Source organism: Postia placenta (assembly GCF_002117355.1).
Source record: "Postia placenta MAD-698-R-SB12 unplaced genomic scaffold POSPLAscaffold_10, whole genome shotgun sequence".
NCBI classification, from domain to species: Eukaryota; Fungi; Basidiomycota; class Agaricomycetes; order Polyporales; family Adustoporiaceae; genus Rhodonia; species Rhodonia placenta.
In genome coordinates, this window is record NW_020169841.1 from 1165905 (window position 1) to 1185374 (window position 19470).

Consider the following 19470-nt stretch of genomic DNA (forward strand, 5'->3'; position numbering starts at 1 on the left):
TGCCGAAGTCGGTGCCGGTGCACCCGGTATTCCATGTCTCCTTACTTAGCAAGTACACGCGTAGTGAGATCCCGGGCCGGGAGCCAGAGGAGCCGCCTGCGATTGAGGTCGAGGGTGACGAGGAGTACGAGGTTGAGCGGATCAAAGATTCGAGGATCTTCCGGCACCAACTGCAGTACCTCGTCAAGTGGAAGGGTTATGACGACTCACACACATCATGGGAACCAGCGCGCAATGTTGCGAATGCGCCGGCCCTCATAGCCGACTTCCACCGGAAGAATCCGAATGCCCCTCGTCGCCTCAACGCTGCTACATTTGGTGGTCTCAACTTTCAGCCAATGCCTTCGCCGCTGACTGAAGCACGTTGCCGTTCTGGGTGGGAGATGGGCAAGGGCGCCTCGCATGAGGTCATGCACCATTGAGGGGGGGGTAATGTCATGAGTTGGTACGGCGTCTAGCCGGTTTTTAATTTTTTCCTTTTCGCGGGCTCGAACCCGCGACCTCTGTACTACATGCCTGATATGGACACGTCGCTACCTACTGTACGATTAGATTAGATGGGCGGCAGTGCACGGCACAGCTCGGGCTCTGCTGACACAGCCTCTCTGACTCACCGGCCCCCGGGGCTGCATCAGCATGCTGCGCACGGACCAGCTGTGCACGGACCAGTGCGCACAGCCTCCCCTAAACTTCCCCTGTATATAAGCCGGCCTCTGCTGCCCTAGGGACCTCAGTTTCGACCTCTTGTCCCTAGGTCAGTAAGCCTTCAGTTGTATTCCTTTTTCCTTACCTAACTAATATATTATCTTGTCCCTAGCCTTAGGTTTGAGCTTCACTCACCATCGCTTCGGTGAGAATCAGTCGGACGCCCCCAGCTTTAGGTTTTCCCCAGTCGCTTGACCCCAAGTCGCGACAGGGGTTGTCGGTGAGGAAGACGTTGGCAAGATCCTTGGAGTCAAAGGTGTGGATGAGGCCTTGACAGGCAGCCACAATGGGAGGGAGGAGGGGAAGGTGCGCATGCTACGAAAGGTCATATAAGCTAGCTTACACCTATGGCACCTGAGGTAACACTAGGGTTCGCAATTCATGTGGGGCCCAGTACTGCTTTTGGCTAGTATGCAGCAGGAACCTAGTCCACGCATCCGTGAGGACAAGTACCACCCACTGAAGTGCAGGTACTGAAAAGTTCGTTCCCTTAGTGGTGGTGATGTATAGTACGTGTTGCGACTTGAGGTCAAGCGACAGGGGAAGAACAAACCTAGAGGCTGGGGGTGTTCGACTGGTTCTCACCGAAGCGATGATGAGCAACGCTCAAACCTAAGGCTAGGGACAAGATAATATATTAGTGAGGTAAGAAAAGGAATACAAAGGGTGCTTACTGACCTAGGGACAAGAGGTCGAAACTGAGGTCCCTAGGGCAGCAGAGGCCAGCTTATATACAGGGAAAGATAAGGGCAGGCTGTGCGCACTGGTCCGTGCACAGCTGGTCCATGCACAGCATGCTGATGCGGCCCAGGGGGCCGGTGAGTCAGAGCGGCTGTGTCAGTGGAGCCCGAGCTGTGCCGTGCACTGCCGCCCCATCTAATCTAATCGTACAGTAGATAAGGACTTGTCCGTTCGAGCGTATAGTACAGAGGTCGCGGGTTCGAGCCCGTGGAAAGGAAAAAATTAAAAAACGGCTAGATGCTGTACCAACTCGTGACAGTACGCTTATCTACATATTGTAGAATATAGTAGGGATGCGCACCACCCGACCTTTGGGAAAGGAAAGTGAGTGTAGAAGTTGCATGTGAACGCCGGCAGCGAGGGGGAGTTTTGACCTAATGTCGCGACTTAAGGTCAAGCGACAGAGGAGGGACAAACCTAAAAGCTGGGAGCATTCGACATGGTCTCACCGAAGCGATGATGAGCGAAGCTCAAACCTAAGGCTAGGGACAAGATAGTTAGCATAAGTAGGTAAGTAAGTACAGGGGCTTACTGACCTAGGGACAAGAGGTCAAAAATGAGGTCCCTAGGGCAGCAGAGGCAGGCTTATATACAGGGGAAGATAAGGGCAGGCTGTGCGCACTGGTCCGTGCACAGCTGGTCCATGCACAGCTGGTCCATGCACAGCTGGTCCGTGCACAGCTGGTCCATGCGCAGCATGCTGACGCAGCCCTGGGGGCCAGTGAGTCAGTATGGCTGTGTCAGTGGAGCCCGAGCTGTGCTGCGCACTGCCGTCCCATCTATTCTAATCTATCTACAGGGAAGTAATATGACAGCGAGACTTGTCCGATCGAGCGCAGAGTGTATAGTACAGAGGTCGCGGGTTTGAGCCCGCAGAAAGGGAAAAAATTAAAAACCGGCTAGACGCCGTACCAACTCGTGACACAACCGGTGCGACGGTGCGGCGAGCGCGTTTGTCCATGAGCTAGCGATACCCGTAAGGGACATTCATGTAGTGTACATACATCGCGCGCGGTCATTTTATACTACGAACGGGGCCTCCGGCCCCCGGCTACTCGCGCGCCCGAGCTTGCGAGCTCGTTCCTGACCACGCGGGTCAGCGCATTTCAACAGGCCGCTCTATAGGCTTGTCATCAAAAGTAATGTTTGCGGAGCGGTTCCCATCGCATAGTTCCCCGCCACCGCCGCATCTGTGGCTCATGTATTCTGCGACGCGATTCCTGAATGACCTGCGGTTCCGCGGAACGACGCAGGGGCTGCGTCAAAACCGTGCGGAGGCGGCTGTCGCGCATTCATTGCGATGTGATTTAGACCCTGAGCATGGATGTGCGCTCGCGGGTTGTATATGTGATACCCGACAATGACTCATGAGCAGGGCTTGGATGCTTATTAGGCTGCCTGCGGGTGCCAGGCGAACCCGAGCCAGCGTATGAGAAACTGCGGCGCACGTCGCTAGTTCCTGAGGTTTTCTCTGGGCCAGGTGGCGCGCCGATCAGAGAGCTCAAAGATGCAGGGTCGACCGAGAATTTCCTTATTCCCGCTCGTACATATGTAGCTCGGGAGAAGCGTCGGCGAATTCCATGATGGGCGACATTGACACTGCCTGCTTATAACAAGTTCGCTTTTGATGGACACAATCCACCATGCCCCTTCGATCTGAAGTCCAGATAGCTTACTGATCTCCGGGCCCGGCCATCGCGAGCGTCTGCTGCGTTTTGTGTGTCATACCAAGTGCTGACTGAGGATGCTGTAATATGCGGAGTCTGCAGTATAAAAGGCTACGGCCTCGTTAACAATCACACCACACAACGCTCTCTCCGTCGCATAATTCTACATCATGTCCCACAGCAAGCAGTTTACCCTTTATACACACCACAGAGGACCCAATGGATGGTGAGTGCGCTGTTACCTCAGACTGGTGCATATCCACAGGGCAAAGCTCACTATTTGGTTGCAGGAAGGTTGCCTTCGTCTTGAAAGAGCTCGGTCTGACATACGAGAGTATTTACCTCGACTTTCTAAAGAACGAACACAAGGCCCCCGAGTTCACCAAGTACAACCCGAACGGACGTATTCCCGCCTTGATCGATCATCACAACAATGACTTTGTCGTCTGGTGCGTTCGGTTTGATGTTGTCCCCAACGATCGGCAATAACATTTGACGTGCAATGCAGGGAGTCGAATGCCATCATCCTTTACCTCACCGAGAAATACGACACGGCGCACCGCATTTCTGCATCTACATTAGAAGACAAGACAATCGAGCTCCAGTGGCTATTCTTCCAGGCCTCTGGTCAAGGGTAAGGGTGTCCCGCCGCCTCCACTTCCGAACAATATGCTCAACGCGGGATAGACCGTACTTTGGGCAGGCAACGTGGTTCACCTTTGCCCATCCAGAGAAGGTTCCCAGCGCAGTTGAGCGATACCAGAAGGAAACCGCCCGCGTGATCGGTGTCCTCGAGAGCGTTCTTTCCAAGCAGGAGTGGCTAGTCGGCGACAAGTATAGCATCGCTGACATTTCCTTCATTCCGTGAGTTCACATCACTGCTCACGCATATTGCTCTTCTAATGGCCTCGTCTGTCGTGCACGAAGGTGGAACTGGGTGGCGTTCACCTTGATCCTGAACAACGTAGAAGGTGTCAATATTGAGAAGGATTTCCCGTATTTCTATGCGTAAGTGATAATGATATCGCTTCGTCGTGCCCTGCAATAGCAGCTCACTTCGTGCATATTCTTTAGCTGGCAGCAGAAGCTAATGGCGAAAGATGCGGTAAAGAGTGTATGGGCAGAGAGGACGGCCTTGAATCCTGATGCTGGCGTAACTGGCTTCACTGTGCGAGCAACGCGTTGATACAGCGAGTGTAATGTAGAACGGGCGAAGATGCGCCGACTTTGCAGTGCTGCGAACAGTCATGAGCGAATCAATTTTTAATCTTTCAATTAAGTCGAGTCGATATCCTCTGTGGAGTCTTTCTCCCAATCAAATTATGCCTGCTGCTACGGCAAGAGGACTCTGTGGCACATTAGAGAGTAGTAAGTACCAACGAAAACTCAGCTTTGCCACTGGTTGATGAGTGGATGTAACATACATACATACTGGGGAACGACGAAAGAACGGAGTCCCGACTGTCCGATAAGTAAGACAATAATACCGCGTGTGAAACAAGGGTTGGGTACCTGGGTGCACAGGCTTTCAGTATTAATCCATGGTCAATTATATCGTGGAGAAGCTGGACACCAAAGCTGGTTCCATATCGATAGGCTATCCGAGAATCTTTGAGCGTATGAGGGGTTGGAGTAGATGTCGGACTCAATAATCGGGACCGTAGCCTCGACCTGGCTGGACCCGGCGAAGTATCATCACAGCCGCACTTTCCTAAACTAAGCTTTTGTTTCTAGGGCTTGATTATCCTTGCGGGAAGCCTGGTAGCGCACACATCGAATTCAGCAGGTCTAATGACATGGAATCAGCTGCAACATCCATTCTACGCGGACCATCACGCTCAGCTGCCACTATAGGCGCATGAGAGACCTGGACTTCTCAAACGCGAACTGCTCAGTTGCAAAGGCCTCGAAGTGTTGTCACATTGCCGCTAGGCACAGTATCAACATGTTCCCTTTATAATAACAACACAGTTACGCGCCTGTGTTCCTGACAAGTTTTCACTGAGTCATAGCGTAGCAATCAGCGCAACCATGCAGGTGACGCTTTGCCGATAGAAGGACAGCAGTGCTGATGTACGAGGACAATAGGTGTCACATGGAATCCGTATCCGCCTGGCAAGGCAAGTACAGCCTCGAGGCACTCACACTATTGCAAGCTCCGAGGCTGATATGGATGGGAGACTCGGCCTAGAGTATTGGGGACCTCCATGCTCTCGGAGATGTATGCTGATGCAAATCGCGTGAAACCTTGAGGACAATGGACGAGTGCTTTCATGTTGTACCGAACCTTATATCCGGGACCCACAGACGTACACTGGCAATGTGGCTAGAAAAAAGAAAGAGGGAGGAAACAAGGAACAACCCATAATGATACGTCTAGTTGCTACAGTGTCGATCCGATCCACATGTCTCTATTACGACGGGGTCTCCAACGCTACTGGTGTGCTTGTACCTGGTGTTGTGGAATTCTGGAAGAAGGGAATTGTCCGCAGATTATCGGGAGCGGGGCCTTCCGCATCCAGCCTCTTCCGTGCGCGGTCCGTCTGTGAGAAATGTAAACGATAAGGGCGTATGGAGATAGAGCACCACGCACGATTGCCGCCTGTGCCATGCCTCGCTCCAGACCCTCCAACAACGTACATGCCTTGCACAAATCGTTGCTAGACATGTATCCACATCGCTTGCACGTTTCTATGCGTTGTCTTGTCAACCCGGAACCTTACAGACTTCTCACAGAGACAATATATACTCACGTTGTGATTTTTGCGTAGCTTTCACTTCCTCCCTGACCTCGAAGGCTTCTCCCGAATGTATGATATCGATGATGGCGCTCGGCCGGGCGGCCTCAAGATCCTTGAGAAACGCTCGCGCGTGTCCCCGATATGCGTCGGGCGAATAAATGCACTCCGTTGAAAAATAGTCGAGCTTCTTGAAGTAAGCATACCTGATGGGGGCCGTGTCAGTATTACAAAGGAGAAGATAGGAAGGTCTCCCCTTACATCACGATCTCCTTCTCATACGCATACTTGAATGGCTTCGACCTTTTGATGGTATCCTCACCCTGCGTACATATCATTGTACAGCGACCAAGTCGGGCAATATCGCCTCGCATGACTGTGTGCCCATCAGTGAACTGTCGAAGACGAAAGAACATTAAACGTACTGTTCATGAGGACAGTTTCGGCAATGTCATCAGCATTATGTCCAGTGACAATGTGGTCGACGTGCAAGGATGCAGCGCCCCTGTCTAATGCTTGCCGACGGAAGACTCCACAGAAGGTGCAGTTATTCTTCTTGCCGACTTGCGAGACAATTGCGTCCATCGTCCAGCCAAAAATTTCGTCATACGACAGAATCTTTAGTGGCATATCGTACTGCTGCTGATTCCGCTTTACTGTCTGCAGACCGCCTCTGAAATCAGTGGAAGACAATATAATGGAGAAGTCTGACCTCCAATGAGTCATCGCGATAGCCTGTGATGCCCTCGTCAATAGATAGGAGGAACAGCTCGAGACCATAGTCGTAGCGGTCATTCAAAGTCTTCATAACATGGGCAAGCACGGTCGAATCTATCAATTTGGGTGAGACTCTACCCTGATTCTCACTCAGCGACGTTGCGGACCTTTGCCTCCGGATGCACCGATGGCTACCCGATCGCCAGGTTTGAAGAGGCCGGCCTCTACAATTGTGTTGTGCACCTCTGTTTCGAATACCCAGAAAAAGCAGTCCTTGCATATTTGCTGGCCGGTTTTTGGACGCTTGAGGATGGCACGGGCGTCGTTGCAGAGGGCGCAAGTCCGCGGCGGCATGATCGTTCTCGACAAATCACGTTCCTCCCAAATGAGGGAGGTGATCGAGTGATCTGCGTGCAGGAAATCCCCCGTGTCTTGACCGTCGTACTGCCTTCCTTTCCGTCGAGGTTCTCCCGCTCACCCTTCTTGGTCACGACATGCCCAGAGAAAACAGGAAGCGCGGAAAAAAGCATAAAAAACAGGCAGACGACAATGCCGTCCACGAGCAGCACGAAGAGCACTTACAAGCGGACGCAGAACCCCATGCCGGACCATCCTGGATCGTCTCCGCACCTGATAGGCCCGAAGCCAATCTAGAGGCCCCCTTCGGATATGTAGATGCAGAAGTCAAAGCGTACTTCAGAACAGTTGACCTGCAAATTCGCGAATGGCAGGAGCAAGGGATGAACACGGTAGAGCAGCAGGATGAGGACAACGATCCCAATGAAGGTACGCAGCAAACACTCTGTCTGTTTGGCCCGGGTACACTGACTGGTTGTTCCGCAGATCGTAGGCTCTTCTTTGTTGCTGCCCTTACGGAGATGTCTGGGAAGGAGAAGCAACTTGCTACAGATCCTGACTGTTCCACCGTACTCGAGCGAATGTCATATTCTATGGACGACTTTGTACGCAGAGTATTCATCGATAGGCTCACCGGGTCGTAAGTATCCGCTTTCTTCGTCCTCATGTGTCTCACTGATACCAGAATGGAGGTTTGAGCAGTTGAGCAGACATCGGTTTGCATCACATGTCTGCCAGACGCTGTTTACCGTCGCCAGTGACACTGTTGCTCGCGAGGTCAGTATTATTGCGACGGATTAAACGCAATTAGTAACGTTTCCAATACCATAGTGTCGAGGAATCATGCCTTCCGCGCCGGAGTCGTCCGAGGACGGCGAATTGAGGACATTGACGCAGCTCGTTCTCGATGTCTCTGAGGTATCTCTTATGTTGTCATCGTGTTGACTGCATGCTAAGTGTGCACCACAGGAACTCCTGCCAAGTCTACCATCGTTGGTCATGGATCCATTTGCGTCGCATGTCGTTCGTGCATTCCTTCTCCTTCTGGCACCCGACTGCCTCCCAGCCGAGGATGGGCACGGTTCTTCAGTCCGCTCCAAGCGAAGCGCAGCATACAAGGTCAAACAAGGGTCCATGAAATCTGTGTTCTCTGAGGTTGGACATCCTGAACATACTGTCAAGCGGACACCACAGACATTCCATCATATTGCGAAGAAACTTGTGCAGATCCTTCGGGAAAAGCTTGATGACAACGAAGTACGAGCACTGGCGGCTGACAAAGTCGCCAGTCCCGTATTACAGGTGGGTTCGACCTTATTACGTTAGTTGCAACAATATGCTGAAGGTCAAGCAAAGATGTTGGTCGAGGTGGAGGCTGGACTTTCCATGGCGGATGAACCTGGCTCGCTAATGGACCGAGCACTGGTTGGACTGATTACAATGTCTCGTACGTACGCACTTGACCGCTCGACGCTATATTTCTTACATATCCGTAGATGAGGACCCGACCGCAACTCCTGAGGCATCCGACTACTTGAGTACACTTCTACGCGACCCAACTGCTTCGCATCTACTCGAGACCCTCGTGCGCCGTGCACCCGAGGAAGTGTTCAGTATCCTCTGGGTAACGTACTTCCAAGGCAAGCTATCGAAGCTCGCTGTGCATCCAGTAGCGAACTTTGTCGTCTCGAAGGCTCTTGAGCGCGCGAATCCCGAGCAGCTAAATCAAGTGTGTGAGGAGCTGAACGAGATCTTCGGGAAGATTATTAGTGAGTACAAACTAGACATTCGAGAGCAGACGTTTTAATCTCTAGGCAGAGCATGCTCGTACTGGAGTTCTCCGTGCCTTGATTGATAGGGCTGCTGCTCTTCACGCTCATGAAGCGCAAGTAGCTAAGGTTGGTCTGTTATCTTTCTTATGTCAGATTTCATGGTTTATATTTGCCTTTCCAGGCTGTCATGATCGCGTTTGACCTGTCAGAAAACGACGACAAGTCATTAGTTATTCCATGCATCATGCGACTATTGACCCCTGCGGTGAGCCTTCATGGACACCTATACAACAGCCGTTCGCTCATGCTTGAGTCAGGATTACAAAACAGCCGCCGACTCAAAGGGCGACCAACCCAACACATCTGGAGACAGCCAGTCGAGAAGGTGGGGACGTCATCAAGCTGTTGACGATCCTCTAGAGCCGAAGGTACAAGGCGCTATACTTCTGCAGTCAATGCTACGTCTAGCTGCTCCTCATAATGAGGTGGTTTTGGAGAGGTTCGTTCCAGTCCCCTCGGACTGAACCCATCCCTGACAATCTCTACCTCAGCATCCAAGCCATGGAGATGGACGCGTTGCTTGCGGTTGCGCACCATCCCATAAGTTCGCGCGTACTGGACGTCGCACTCGAGTCATCAACAGTCCCGGCGAAATTCAAGCGAAAGTTCATCCTCACCTTCCTCGGGCACTACCACGAGCTCGTCGACGACCGGATAGGCAGCCGAGTGGGCGAACGGTGTTGGGCCCATGCCGATCCATATCTGAAGGTCAGTGTCACGCATTATATGTGAGGCGTGCTCCCTGATTGCGATAATCACAGGAGAAGATCGCACGTTCGCTGTTCGCCCACGAGCATGCGCTGGCTGGCTCACGCTACGGCAAGTTCTTTGCCAGGAGCGTCAACCTGCACCTCCTGCAGCGCAATCCGGATCAGTGGAGAGACCAGCAGTCAGCCGCCAAGGACAATGGTGCGGGAACACAGCCTGGGAAACAGATGCAGATGAACGGCACCAAGCAGCCTGCCGTTCCCTCTACGGCTGCTTCCCCAGCCGTGACATCAACAACACCGGGTGAGCCCGTAGACAGGCGCGACAAGAAGCGCAGACGCAAAGAGGCACCTGAGGATGAGATCGACGTCCTCTTCGGTGAAAGGCTAGGCAAGAAGGTCAAGAAAGGAGAGCTCAAACCCAAGGACGAGAAGAGTGTGAAGTCCGAGAAGGGCGACGAGGTACATGACGAACGGGGAAAGGCCGCAAAAGTGGATACCGCCGACAAGGATCTAAAAGACGTTCTTGGTGCCATACGGGCAGCGCCCAAAGACGACGGGGCTCATCGCAAGAAAAAGCGTGCGCGCTGAGACGAGGCCTGCCAAGAAAAGTAGAATACTGTACGGACCTTAATGTACATGCTTAACATGCGTGTTTTGCTGGAATGCTCTCGTCGGAAAGCAGCATGATGACGAGGCAGATATAGAATGCATAGAAAGCACGAAATACACGACTATATATCCAGAAACAATGCATACACAATCAGGCCATTACTACATCGCCATCAGCGTCTGGCCGTGGCTCGCCTCTGGTCACAGAGTTCACCAGTTCCCGCCGGACCTCGGGCCCAATCTGGGGATGAGGGTTCGCGCGCACGACGTCCAACAGCGCGTCCTTTTGGTCAGGCGTCAAGTCGGCGGCGTACCTGAACGTGAACACAGTCAGTGGCGCACTTCAGACGAACGGAGCTTGGAAGGATAACCTTTGACAGAAGACGAGAAGCGACTGGTGCCATAGTACAGGCAACTTGTCGACATCGCCCGATTTACGCGCCTTATACGTATTCGAGAGGCGAATGAAGTGGAAGACGAGCGCGTCGACGACCTTGTAAGGCAGCGCATGCTTCTTGTCGAGAAGCACGCGGATGAATAGCGAGTTAGGGCCTGCGCGGACAGCGTAAGTAGACGCCCGGGGTTGATACACGGGGCGAAAACACACCTGAATAGTCCATATTCGCTAGTCGGATGAGCGCGGCTGCTGAATGCATGAGGGGAACCTTCACTTTGGCGAGCACGGACGCGATAATCGCAGCTTCTTGTAGCGTGCATCCGGTCTGAAAGTACAGTGATTCAGTCATTGTTTTCCGAAGTGAAAGGAAAACGAGTCGAAGCGCACGCTGAGCAATGGGAAGATAATCCCCTTGAAGAATGCCGCAGGCTTGTAAAGCGCGCGGCGCATCGCCTCATAGTAGTGAACGTTGAGTTTGCGGTGATTCTTGTTCTTGCGCGCGCCCTCGCGCGTCAAGCGGATGTCCTCGCGGATCGCGTCGAGCAGCACGCCCTCGAGGAACACGCGCGCCTGCGGCGGCTTCATCTGCGAGACGAATATGCGTGTCGCGGCATGACATGCCTGTGCAGTCCAATTTTCCGGTTTTGTGAGCGCAAGCATGCGCGCCCATGCGGGCAGTGAGGGGATGATCTTAAATGGCTTGGGGAGTGGGCCGGACTTGTAGCGTGAGAGGACGAGACCAACTCTGTGTGAGTGAGTCTGCGACGTTAAGTGCGATCATACGAGGAAAGGGGAATGCGCACTTTGTGTATAACTCGACTACTTTTGGATTTAGGCCTGCAGCAGGATCTGGTGCTTGATCTGGGTCTGTGGATAAGAGCGTGTGAGTCGCGGAGGATCCACCATAAACATAGCATATATACCTTGTGTGGTTTTTCGAATGACTGTCGTCTTCCCCGACTCCATGTCTTCGATTTTTGAGAAGATGATGTCCGCTAGTGTCCGTCGCTCGCCGGCATTTGCGGGTAGCAGCGCATCGAGTGTTTTCATGTCCCCCTCGTCGACTTCCTGATACCCATGAGCGTTTCCCTCGTCGACACATAGATTACGCTCACAATCTCCTCAACCTCCTCTTCATAGTCGTCTTGTTCATACCGTTCGAGGTCATCCTCATCCTCATCCTCAAAGTTTTGCGCGCGGGGGACTGAAAAGTTTGGTCTGCCCTCATCATTTGCCTCGTCCTGCTCCTCATCGTCCCATTCCCCTAGCTCCTCTTGTTGGTCGCGCGCAAGCTCGAAGATGCGCCTGGATGTCTTAGGGTCGAGGATCACCTGGACGGCTAGCGGTCAGGGGAATTCTACATCTGATGAGTGACAATAGGGACGCACATCACCGCCTTCCTCCTCATCATCTGCCTTCCCCTTAGACTTTCTTCGCTTCCCAGGCTGCGAAATCCGACCGTATTTTGCGTGAACCTCATCTTCGCCAAGCTGAACATGCAGGGGGTCATGGCGTGACTTGGCCGGTGGTTTTGCGGCACGAGGCATCTTGAGGGGCAAGGAGTTGCTTTCTTGTGCTCGTAGAGGGGGAAAAGGAGGCGGCAAGGAGAATGTCGAGCGTCAGGGAGGGACTCGGGCAATGGGAAGGAGCAATAGCAGCTTCGAAGAAATTGAGATAGCCGATCGTGATTGGGCCGGCGATCGCCGCACTCAATCAGTCTGGATGGATGCTCTCGCCGGCATCGACGCCCGCATAAAACGCCCTCCTCGCGTCAGGAGCAGTCCCCTGCCCCCCACTGCCTTCTACTTGTCTGCCATGGCGCCCTCGAAGTCTCAGGTGAGCCAGAACGATTTAACACTCGTGTGGGGGACATCTAGGTCACCGTTGGGAGTCGTGGTCGCGCGCCGATCGACTTGGATCACGACGCAACGGTGAATGACCGCAATCGTTGCGTGTCGAAAGAGGGGGAAAGCCCTATTGACAACTAAGACACGTCGCAGCTATGCTGGCATTGAGCTGCTCGCGAGTGCTTACCTCGGAACGGTCTTATAAAGGCGCCGTCTACCGAAAGCTGAGTTGCTGTACGGCCACGCGTACTCAGCGTCCATAGCGCGTAATACATTGCTGAAGTGTCCCCCTCATCCCCTTCTGACTCTATGGACGCGGAAACTGACACCCCGTATCTAGTTTGCTACCCTCGACAAGAGCGGGAAGGAGATCAAGACGGTCGGCTTCGAACGATTCGGCTTCGACTGTGAAGTCCCCCTCGATGTCGTCCGCTCGATCTACCTGAACCCCCACTACGTGCGCAGCGCCAACTCTACCAGCCCGAAGCCTGGCGAGCAGTCGACCGAGGATTCCAACTCGAATGCGATCTACTACCCCGATACCCAGTCGATCTCTTACACGACCCTGACGCGCTTTCCCCCGGTCAAGCTGTTGGCTCCGGAGAAGCGCAAGCGCGTGCTCGTCACAGGCGGAGCGGGCTTCGTGGGCTCGCACCTGGTTGACCGCCTAATGCTCCTTGGGCATGAGGTCACCGTGCTGGACAACTTCTTCACCGGCTCGAAGACGACTGTGGGTCATTGGGTCGGGCACCCGAACTTCGAACTGGTTCGCCACGACGTGGTTGAGCCGTACATGACGGAATGCGACCGTAAGTTTGAATTTGTCGGTGGAATTACAGGGCTGAACCCTTTCGATAGAGATTTACCACCTTGCATGTCCCGCATCTCCCCCTCATTACCAGTTCAATTCGATTAAGACGGTCAAGACATCGTTCATGGGTACCCTGAACATGCTGGGTCTTGCTAAGCGCACTAAGGCGCGCTTCCTGATCACCAGCACGTCTGGTAAGGCCGATTTATTGGACCTGCACACTGCCTAACACGCTGCGTACACAGAGGTGTACGGTGACCCAGAGGTCCACCCGCAGCCTGAGGACTAGTAAGTGATCTTGTCTTCTATTATCGCACTTGCTAATCTGCCGGCCAGCTGGGGGCATGTCAACCCCATTGGTATCCGTGCATGTTATGATGAGGGTAAGCGTGTCGCTGAGACCCTCACGTACGGCTACCACCGTCAGAACGGTGTCGACGTGCGTGTCGCGCGGATCTTCAATACCTACGGCCCCCGTAGTACGTGTTATCCGCTATTATCCCTCTATCTATTGATTAATTATAATGTGCGCAGTGAACCCACTTGATGGGCGTGTCGTATCTAACTTCATCATGCAAGCCCTCCGTGGTGAGGATATGACCATATACGGCGACGGAAAGCAGACGCGGTCGTTCCAGTTCATCCACGACCTCGTTGACGGCCTTATCGCGCTCATGAACTCCGACGAGACGCGCCCGGTGAACATCGGTAACTCGGATGAGTTCACCATCGGCGAGTTTGCCGAGCTCGTGCGCGAGATTGTTGAGAAGGTCCAGCGCGAGGACGGCACACCCGCAAGGCACCGCGTGCAGATCGTCTACAAGCCTATGCCGCAGGACGACCCGCAGAAGCGCCGCCCGGACACAACGCGTGCACGGCAAGTGCTCGACTGGCAGCCGCGCTGGTCTGTGCGCATGGGCCTGGAGGAGATGGTGCGCTACTACAAGACAAAGATGGAGGAGGGTAGCATCTAGATTCATTTCCTGAACTCTCATTGCTTCCGTAGGCTTCTGGACATCTGTGGAAACGAATAGACCCAAACGAAAACGTGCATATATAAATCCTCCCTTGTCTATGTCGGAACCGCTATTACTATTTACAAACTTGCCTCGAGCCCATGGCGGGCAGTCGGTCGGGATTAGAAGAGAATACGCCACCTATGTACGCGTACAGTCCGGGTACTTTTCCAGCGCCCAGCACCGATCGCCTCCTTCGCGGTGGGCACGATGGAGCGACATTAATAACGTGTGCACTTTTCTTGAGTAATAGATAAGTGACGGTGTGCGGCTCCCATACACAGAGCGCCCAGCGGCGGGCCCGCACAGCAGATGACGTGCCCGTGATGATGTGCCCGCGGCTGTCTTCGCGAAGTGAGTGCGCGGGGGCTATTGCAGTCGTCGCTTCCGCCGCGTCCATGCGTACGTAACGCACCCGCACATCCGAGTCTCCGCACCGCTGGGTCAGCTCGGAGATACGCACGCGCGGGTGAGCGCCCCATCATCGGAGCAGCCGCGACAGGGGGACGTTGCCATTCTGGACAACCTTTGCCATCGACCCCTTGATGACATGCTTGTCAACTGCGCCAGGGTAGATCGTTGCGCGGCGGATGCGGGCGACGTGCTGCGCCTCCTCCGAGACGGGCTCAGAATATGGCAAAAGGAAGCGAATGTCGCGGACCTCGCGCCGCCGCGGGGGCTTCTTCTCTTGTTTCTTCTCCCTCGTCTCTGCACGTAAAAGCGGGAATCAGAGAGGAATGAGGGGACATGAATGTGAAGCACTTATGACGTACTCGCATACGAGAAGCCATCTGCATCCCCGTCCAGCCAATGATCCTTGCGCTCAGAGAATCTGAGTGCGCGTCAGGATGAAGTAGCGCGTGGGCAAGTGTTTACACGTACTTCCGGAGCGGCCGCCCGTCAGCCCCAAGAGGCGAGAAGGCGGCTGATTGTTCCTTCCTGTATGCCAGCCAGGTTATCTCCTGGCTGGAGACTGTGTCGGCAGAAAGACACGAAAAGGACAGGGGGGATAGTGGATCCCGCATGGCAATAGACGAGTTTTTCACTAGCTGCGAGAGCTTCGTAAGGGCTGTTCTCATCCTATCTACTAGGGAGATCTCAGGGCGTTTGAGCTCTGAGCGTGCTGGCCGCTGTTGACGGAGGAACTTGTGGAAAGTCTGATTGACAATAGAGGCACTGAGAAGCGAAAGATACCCTTGCGACGCTGGAAGACGGATTGCATTGAGCAAACGCGCCTCTTCGTGCCTAGTGGTTATGAAAACACACATTTACCTTTCACCATGAAGACAGTCGCACGGTTGTCTGGAGTACCTATGAGTAAATCTGCTAGCTCCTCGGCGTATCCGTACGGATGTGTCTGACTCGACTCTGCCTACATGAGGGAGTAGATAAGCGGTCGGCGGAGACGCATACACACGGACTAACCTGCATGATCACAACGGGACAAGTGATGCGTGCGAGCGTCTCAGGGCTAAGCGTCTGGCGCTGCCGACGCGCATATCATAAGTGTATTGTCTAGGATGAAATTGAGGAACGCACATTCATGAAAACGTTCATATTCTGGATCACTTGGCTTCTTCGGAACGGTGGATAGTGCACTTCCCAGTAAGCGACCAACTGGGCGGTAATACGGACGGTTAGATAGCAATGCTTCCATGTGTGCGGTTACTTACCTCGTCGAGAAGATCAGGATGACCTTCCTATACATGGGAATGAAGAGCAACGTCAGTACCTCAAAATGACGAAATGGCAATTCAGTCTTACCGTGCCAACGAATAGGTCAAGCAGCTCCTTACATGAATACTCAAATGACTCTAGGTCTTCTGCAAACGCCCATAACTGCACGAGCTCTTCAAACGCATCAAATACTGCATTGAGCCTGAGACAGCGCCACATCAGCGACGCGAGACACGGACACCAATTTGAACACACTCTGTCTGGGCTGGAATGTTGCAGAGCGTGACACTCAGAGCCCACTCCGGGAACCTGTGGACCGTTAAGTAGACGAAATTGTAGAACTATTCTTGACATACAGGACAGCGAAGCGCAAGGCGACGTAGCCGTAAAGCTCTGGTGCGAAGAAGTGTACTGGCGGAAGACGAAGATGCTTTCGAAGGGCGTTAAATCTCATGCTAATGCAACACTGATGTTGGCTCGAAGACGCACATGGAAGCAATGGGCCAAATCGGCAGTGATGACCCAAAGATCGTGCCGACCGGAGGCCCTCGACAGAGACTTGCCAGTTGTTCGTGTATCGAACACGATGATGTTGTAGCCCAGGTCTAGCCGTGGATCGTCCAGTTGCGGGTGCATGAAGGTTGAATCCAGACATAGCGGGTGCAACATGGCAATTGTTGGTTTGTCCGGGTCGAAGCCGCTGACATTGCCGTTGGGTGAGTTGGTGTAGTACCAGATAGACGCATAGTCGTCGTCGGAGACGAGGTCGACGTATGGCATGTTGGTTGAAACGGGATAAGGAGTGGCGAGGGTGGCGACGACTCAAGACATGCATGTACAGTAAGAGGAGAATGGAGGCGGCTGGCCGCTAGCGCGGGGAAACGCCCGCTGGGCAGTAGACAATTTACGACCATGGACGCGAGATCTGATCCGAGATGCCTGCATCAGGCTAGTACGCGCCTACTCTTCCCCCACGTGATCGCGGTACTCCCTTCTCGCCAATTGCAAGCAAGATTCCGGTCCTTTCGCGAGCAGTCTATGTTCTCGCACTGCCGACTGTATGCACCCACTGGGGCAAGTTGTCGTCGACTTCCGTGAGGTAATAGCCATCTGCGGTTAGACTACCGAGTGCCTGGGTGGTGTCCAGCCAATCCGCCTAGAGCACACGCCTAAAGAAACTTCCATCAATTAGTGCATTATCATGCCATGGCATCATATCAAGCATTTCGTGCAGCGTCCTCCGGAGATCTTCAATATGACGGGAGAAGCAGTCCGACAATCCGAACCCACATAAGCCCACACATCGGCGACTATCGGTGACCCCCTCGCCAGCGGTCAAATACACTTCTTCAATTTCAGAAGCGTGCAGTGGTTCTACTATTTTGACTATCAGTGCACTGTCTTCGACAGGCCCAGGAACATGACAAGTGCTAAAAGGCAGAACCGACATCACATGCTATTGGCGCTGCGTAATCTGTATTTTGTGTCAGTGGCTGAGCCTTACAACAGATAGGTAGTAGGCTGTACCGGGGCACAGGGGCAAAGCATGCCAGAAACCCGATATAGTGAGCTCTGAGGAAACAAGTCGGTACAAGAAAAGTCCTCCGCGGGAAGACAACTGCCCGCCTACTCATCGCCTACCTCCCTATGCATACAACAGTTGATTCGCGAGCGCAAAATGAGCGGCCACGTGTGCTTTTTACCCTGACGCAGACAGTAGAAGGCGATACTTGAACGATCTCCATGAGACGCAAAGCGAATGTCTGTACGGATTCATGGTTGAGGTGTCCGGCAATCAATTCGCGTGCGATGCCGATATATGACCACGGCCGGTTATTGGGCACACGAGGTTCAGTTGGCACCGCTTGGAGAGAAACTGAACCAGCAGGACATCAAGCAACTCACGCGATAGCGCTGGAATGAACTCACCGCAACAAAAGGACTTACGACATCAAGTGAAACATCATCAAAAGGGACGTGAACCCGGACATACACGAGCATCTTGTGTCATGATGCTTCGCTACCCACTATTCCTGCGAGCACTTGAATGACTCGTTGCTGGCGCTGCGGTGCAAGCTCAGTGCATGCCGCAAGGGCAATCGTGTGAACGCACCTCTCGGTCTGTCTTTATGCTGGTGAGATACATCACCGGGACACCGAGGGCTTCGAGTCTCGCCTGCTGCTTCGCGACTAGACCATCCCAAGCAGGCAGGACGCGCTCGGAGTCAAACTTGCGTAACTCTTTACGAAAGGAGTCTGATAGCATCTACACCCGGAGAACAAAATGAGCGGTCTTCGATCAGAATGTAGGCTAGACGGGGTCAGACGAACATCAGCCTCGAACTGCGTCAGCCCACTCCCAACCATGCTCGCTCTGCGAAGGAGAGCACGAAACTGGTTAGCTGAGAGGCAGGCAGATAAAGATCTAGGACACACTTCGTACGCGCAATCTTCACCTTCTCTTCCTGCTTTTTCTGTATCCCCTGTCTCTCGTCCCATAGTTGCCGTTCCAGGTCAGCCTGCTCCCTTTTCATCTATAGCACGTGCCCGGTCAGCAAGGAAGATTCGCGGAAAGCTACTCGCCTGAGCTAGATAAACCAACCCTTGAGATGACATTGACGAAGTCTGGGTCCTCCGATAGGCGTGCCAGGTGGGGGAGGGCTTGCTGGAACGTGGACTTGCGGAGATCCTCTGTTCGGGCCGGAGATGGCAGAGGCGCGAGCGGCGATTCGGTCGGCCTCCCCTCGGGCATAGACTGGTACGGCGAAAGAAGTTGCGGTGTTTGAACAGAGCGAACAGGTGGTGAGACGCGTGTTAATATCGACTGGGGTGCGGATGATGAGACGACCTGCAGCTGAGACAGGAGGGACGCGACGGAGGGCGCCAGTAGCGATTCGGGGGGCCCAGACGCACTGCCAGATGTCGATAAATTGCCAGTATCGCCCAGAGATGCAGCATCAAGAGGCGAGGCAGTACTCTCGGTGGCTTGCGACACAGCGATCGGGGGAGGTAAGATAGATGTGTTTGCATCGGGAACCCTGAGCGTGGGCTCTGGTGGTGGTTGCTGCGGCGGTGCCTGTGCAATGTCCTGCCACGCTTGCGAAGAGCGTAGCTGATCAAGAAGAGCCTTCACGCCTGCAGGATCCTAAGTCGAAATGCTCAGTGGGTGTGCTGATACACGCGCAGATGCGACTCACGTTGATGTTGGTAGACATCCTGGCCAAGCGCATAATCGTGGGAATACAGCCAAACCCTCGACGCCTGGACATCACGTGGCGCCCGATCTGATCAGCGCCATCGGTGTCTTTGAAACTTCGATCAGCTGCAGATCGCACACATTGAGATTGAACGAACCTTGACGCCACCACGACTTGACTGGTCTTCGCGGGCGGGGGCGTACCTGCTGCATGAAAAATTCCTGCTTGGCAAGTCGACGAGTCGCGGTGCCTGTGAAGAAGTCGAGGTTAGGGGAAACCTAGTCAACGCTGAAGGAACGTGCGGAGGCTGCTACCCGAGAAGTGCACGAAACATGGAGCGGGATACAACGAGTGAGCGAGATTAATTGCTTGGCCAAATGTACTGTTTGCATGAGGATCACCACAAGTCTGCTGTTTATCGATTTGGTCGAAAGTCGAAGAAACAGGTA

The 19470-nt window shown here is 53.7% G+C and overlaps 7 protein-coding genes across 7 annotated transcripts; 4 read left to right on the plus strand and 3 right to left on the minus strand.

Annotated features, from left to right (window-relative positions):
• Positions 1-1086: 1086 nt before the first annotated feature.
• On the plus strand, positions 1087-2253 carry POSPLADRAFT_1148544 (hypothetical protein; the record flags this gene model as incomplete). The annotated part of the gene is made up of 4 exons (XM_024486194.1): positions 1087-1175; positions 1417-1523; positions 1728-1770; positions 2016-2253. 4 exons carry the CDS (start codon positions 1087-1089, stop codon positions 2251-2253), a joined length of 477 nt encoding a protein of 158 aa, XP_024337313.1.
• Positions 2254-3283: 1030 nt separating this feature from the next.
• POSPLADRAFT_1040621 (hypothetical protein) lies at positions 3284-4379 on the plus strand (the record flags this gene model as incomplete). Its single annotated transcript, XM_024477769.1, has 6 exons — positions 3284-3339; positions 3404-3562; positions 3622-3747; positions 3801-3977; positions 4041-4121; positions 4188-4379. 6 exons carry the CDS (start codon positions 3284-3286, stop codon positions 4297-4299), a joined length of 711 nt encoding a protein of 236 aa, XP_024337314.1. The 3' UTR covers positions 4300-4379.
• Positions 4380-5527: 1148 nt separating this feature from the next.
• POSPLADRAFT_1147356 (hypothetical protein) lies at positions 5528-6922 on the minus strand (the record flags this gene model as incomplete). Its single annotated transcript, XM_024486055.1, has 7 exons — positions 5528-5656; positions 5707-5804; positions 5867-6057; positions 6113-6227; positions 6277-6511; positions 6564-6682; positions 6736-6922. The coding sequence occupies 7 exons, from the start codon at positions 6920-6922 to the stop codon at positions 5528-5530; spliced, it is 1074 nt and encodes a 357-aa protein (XP_024337315.1).
• Positions 6923-7062: 140 nt separating this feature from the next.
• Positions 7063-10055, plus strand: POSPLADRAFT_1147164 (hypothetical protein; the record flags this gene model as incomplete). The annotated part of the gene is made up of 13 exons (XM_024486031.1): positions 7063-7354; positions 7412-7565; positions 7618-7702; positions 7757-7843; positions 7895-8227; positions 8282-8372; positions 8422-8694; positions 8744-8823; positions 8879-8962; positions 9015-9196; positions 9249-9465; positions 9519-9722; positions 9795-10055. 13 exons carry the CDS (start codon positions 7063-7065, stop codon positions 10053-10055), a joined length of 2343 nt encoding a protein of 780 aa, XP_024337316.1.
• A 172-nt stretch (positions 10056-10227) lies between these two features.
• POSPLADRAFT_1183066 (hypothetical protein) lies at positions 10228-12102 on the minus strand (the record flags this gene model as incomplete). Its single annotated transcript, XM_024488973.1, has 8 exons — positions 11862-12102; positions 11589-11804; positions 11397-11541; positions 11277-11340; positions 10861-11218; positions 10684-10798; positions 10448-10628; positions 10228-10390 (listed from the first exon to the last, which is right to left on the minus strand). Exons 1-8 carry the CDS (start codon positions 12018-12020, stop codon positions 10228-10230), a joined length of 1401 nt encoding a protein of 466 aa, XP_024337317.1. The 5' UTR covers positions 12021-12102.
• A 186-nt stretch (positions 12103-12288) lies between these two features.
• POSPLADRAFT_1066765 (hypothetical protein) lies at positions 12289-14238 on the plus strand (the record flags this gene model as incomplete). Its single annotated transcript, XM_024482107.1, has 6 exons — positions 12289-12309; positions 12661-13129; positions 13179-13325; positions 13377-13419; positions 13468-13610; positions 13666-14238. The coding sequence occupies 6 exons, from the start codon at positions 12289-12291 to the stop codon at positions 14103-14105; spliced, it is 1263 nt and encodes a 420-aa protein (XP_024337318.1). The 3' UTR covers positions 14106-14238.
• Positions 14239-14628: 390 nt separating this feature from the next.
• POSPLADRAFT_1047949 (hypothetical protein) lies at positions 14629-19093 on the minus strand (the record flags this gene model as incomplete). Its single annotated transcript, XM_024479394.1, has 21 exons — positions 14629-14855; positions 14921-14979; positions 15030-15351; positions 15414-15519; positions 15573-15632; positions 15687-15764; positions 15821-15847; positions 15912-16026; positions 16080-16133; positions 16181-16254; positions 16314-16645; positions 16875-16956; positions 16992-16993; positions 17115-17225; positions 17466-17469; positions 17528-17587; positions 17938-18090; positions 18156-18198; positions 18261-18358; positions 18427-18969; positions 19022-19093. The coding sequence occupies 21 exons, from the start codon at positions 19091-19093 to the stop codon at positions 14629-14631; spliced, it is 2622 nt and encodes an 873-aa protein (XP_024337319.1).
• Between the last annotated feature and the right edge of the window lie 377 nt (positions 19094-19470).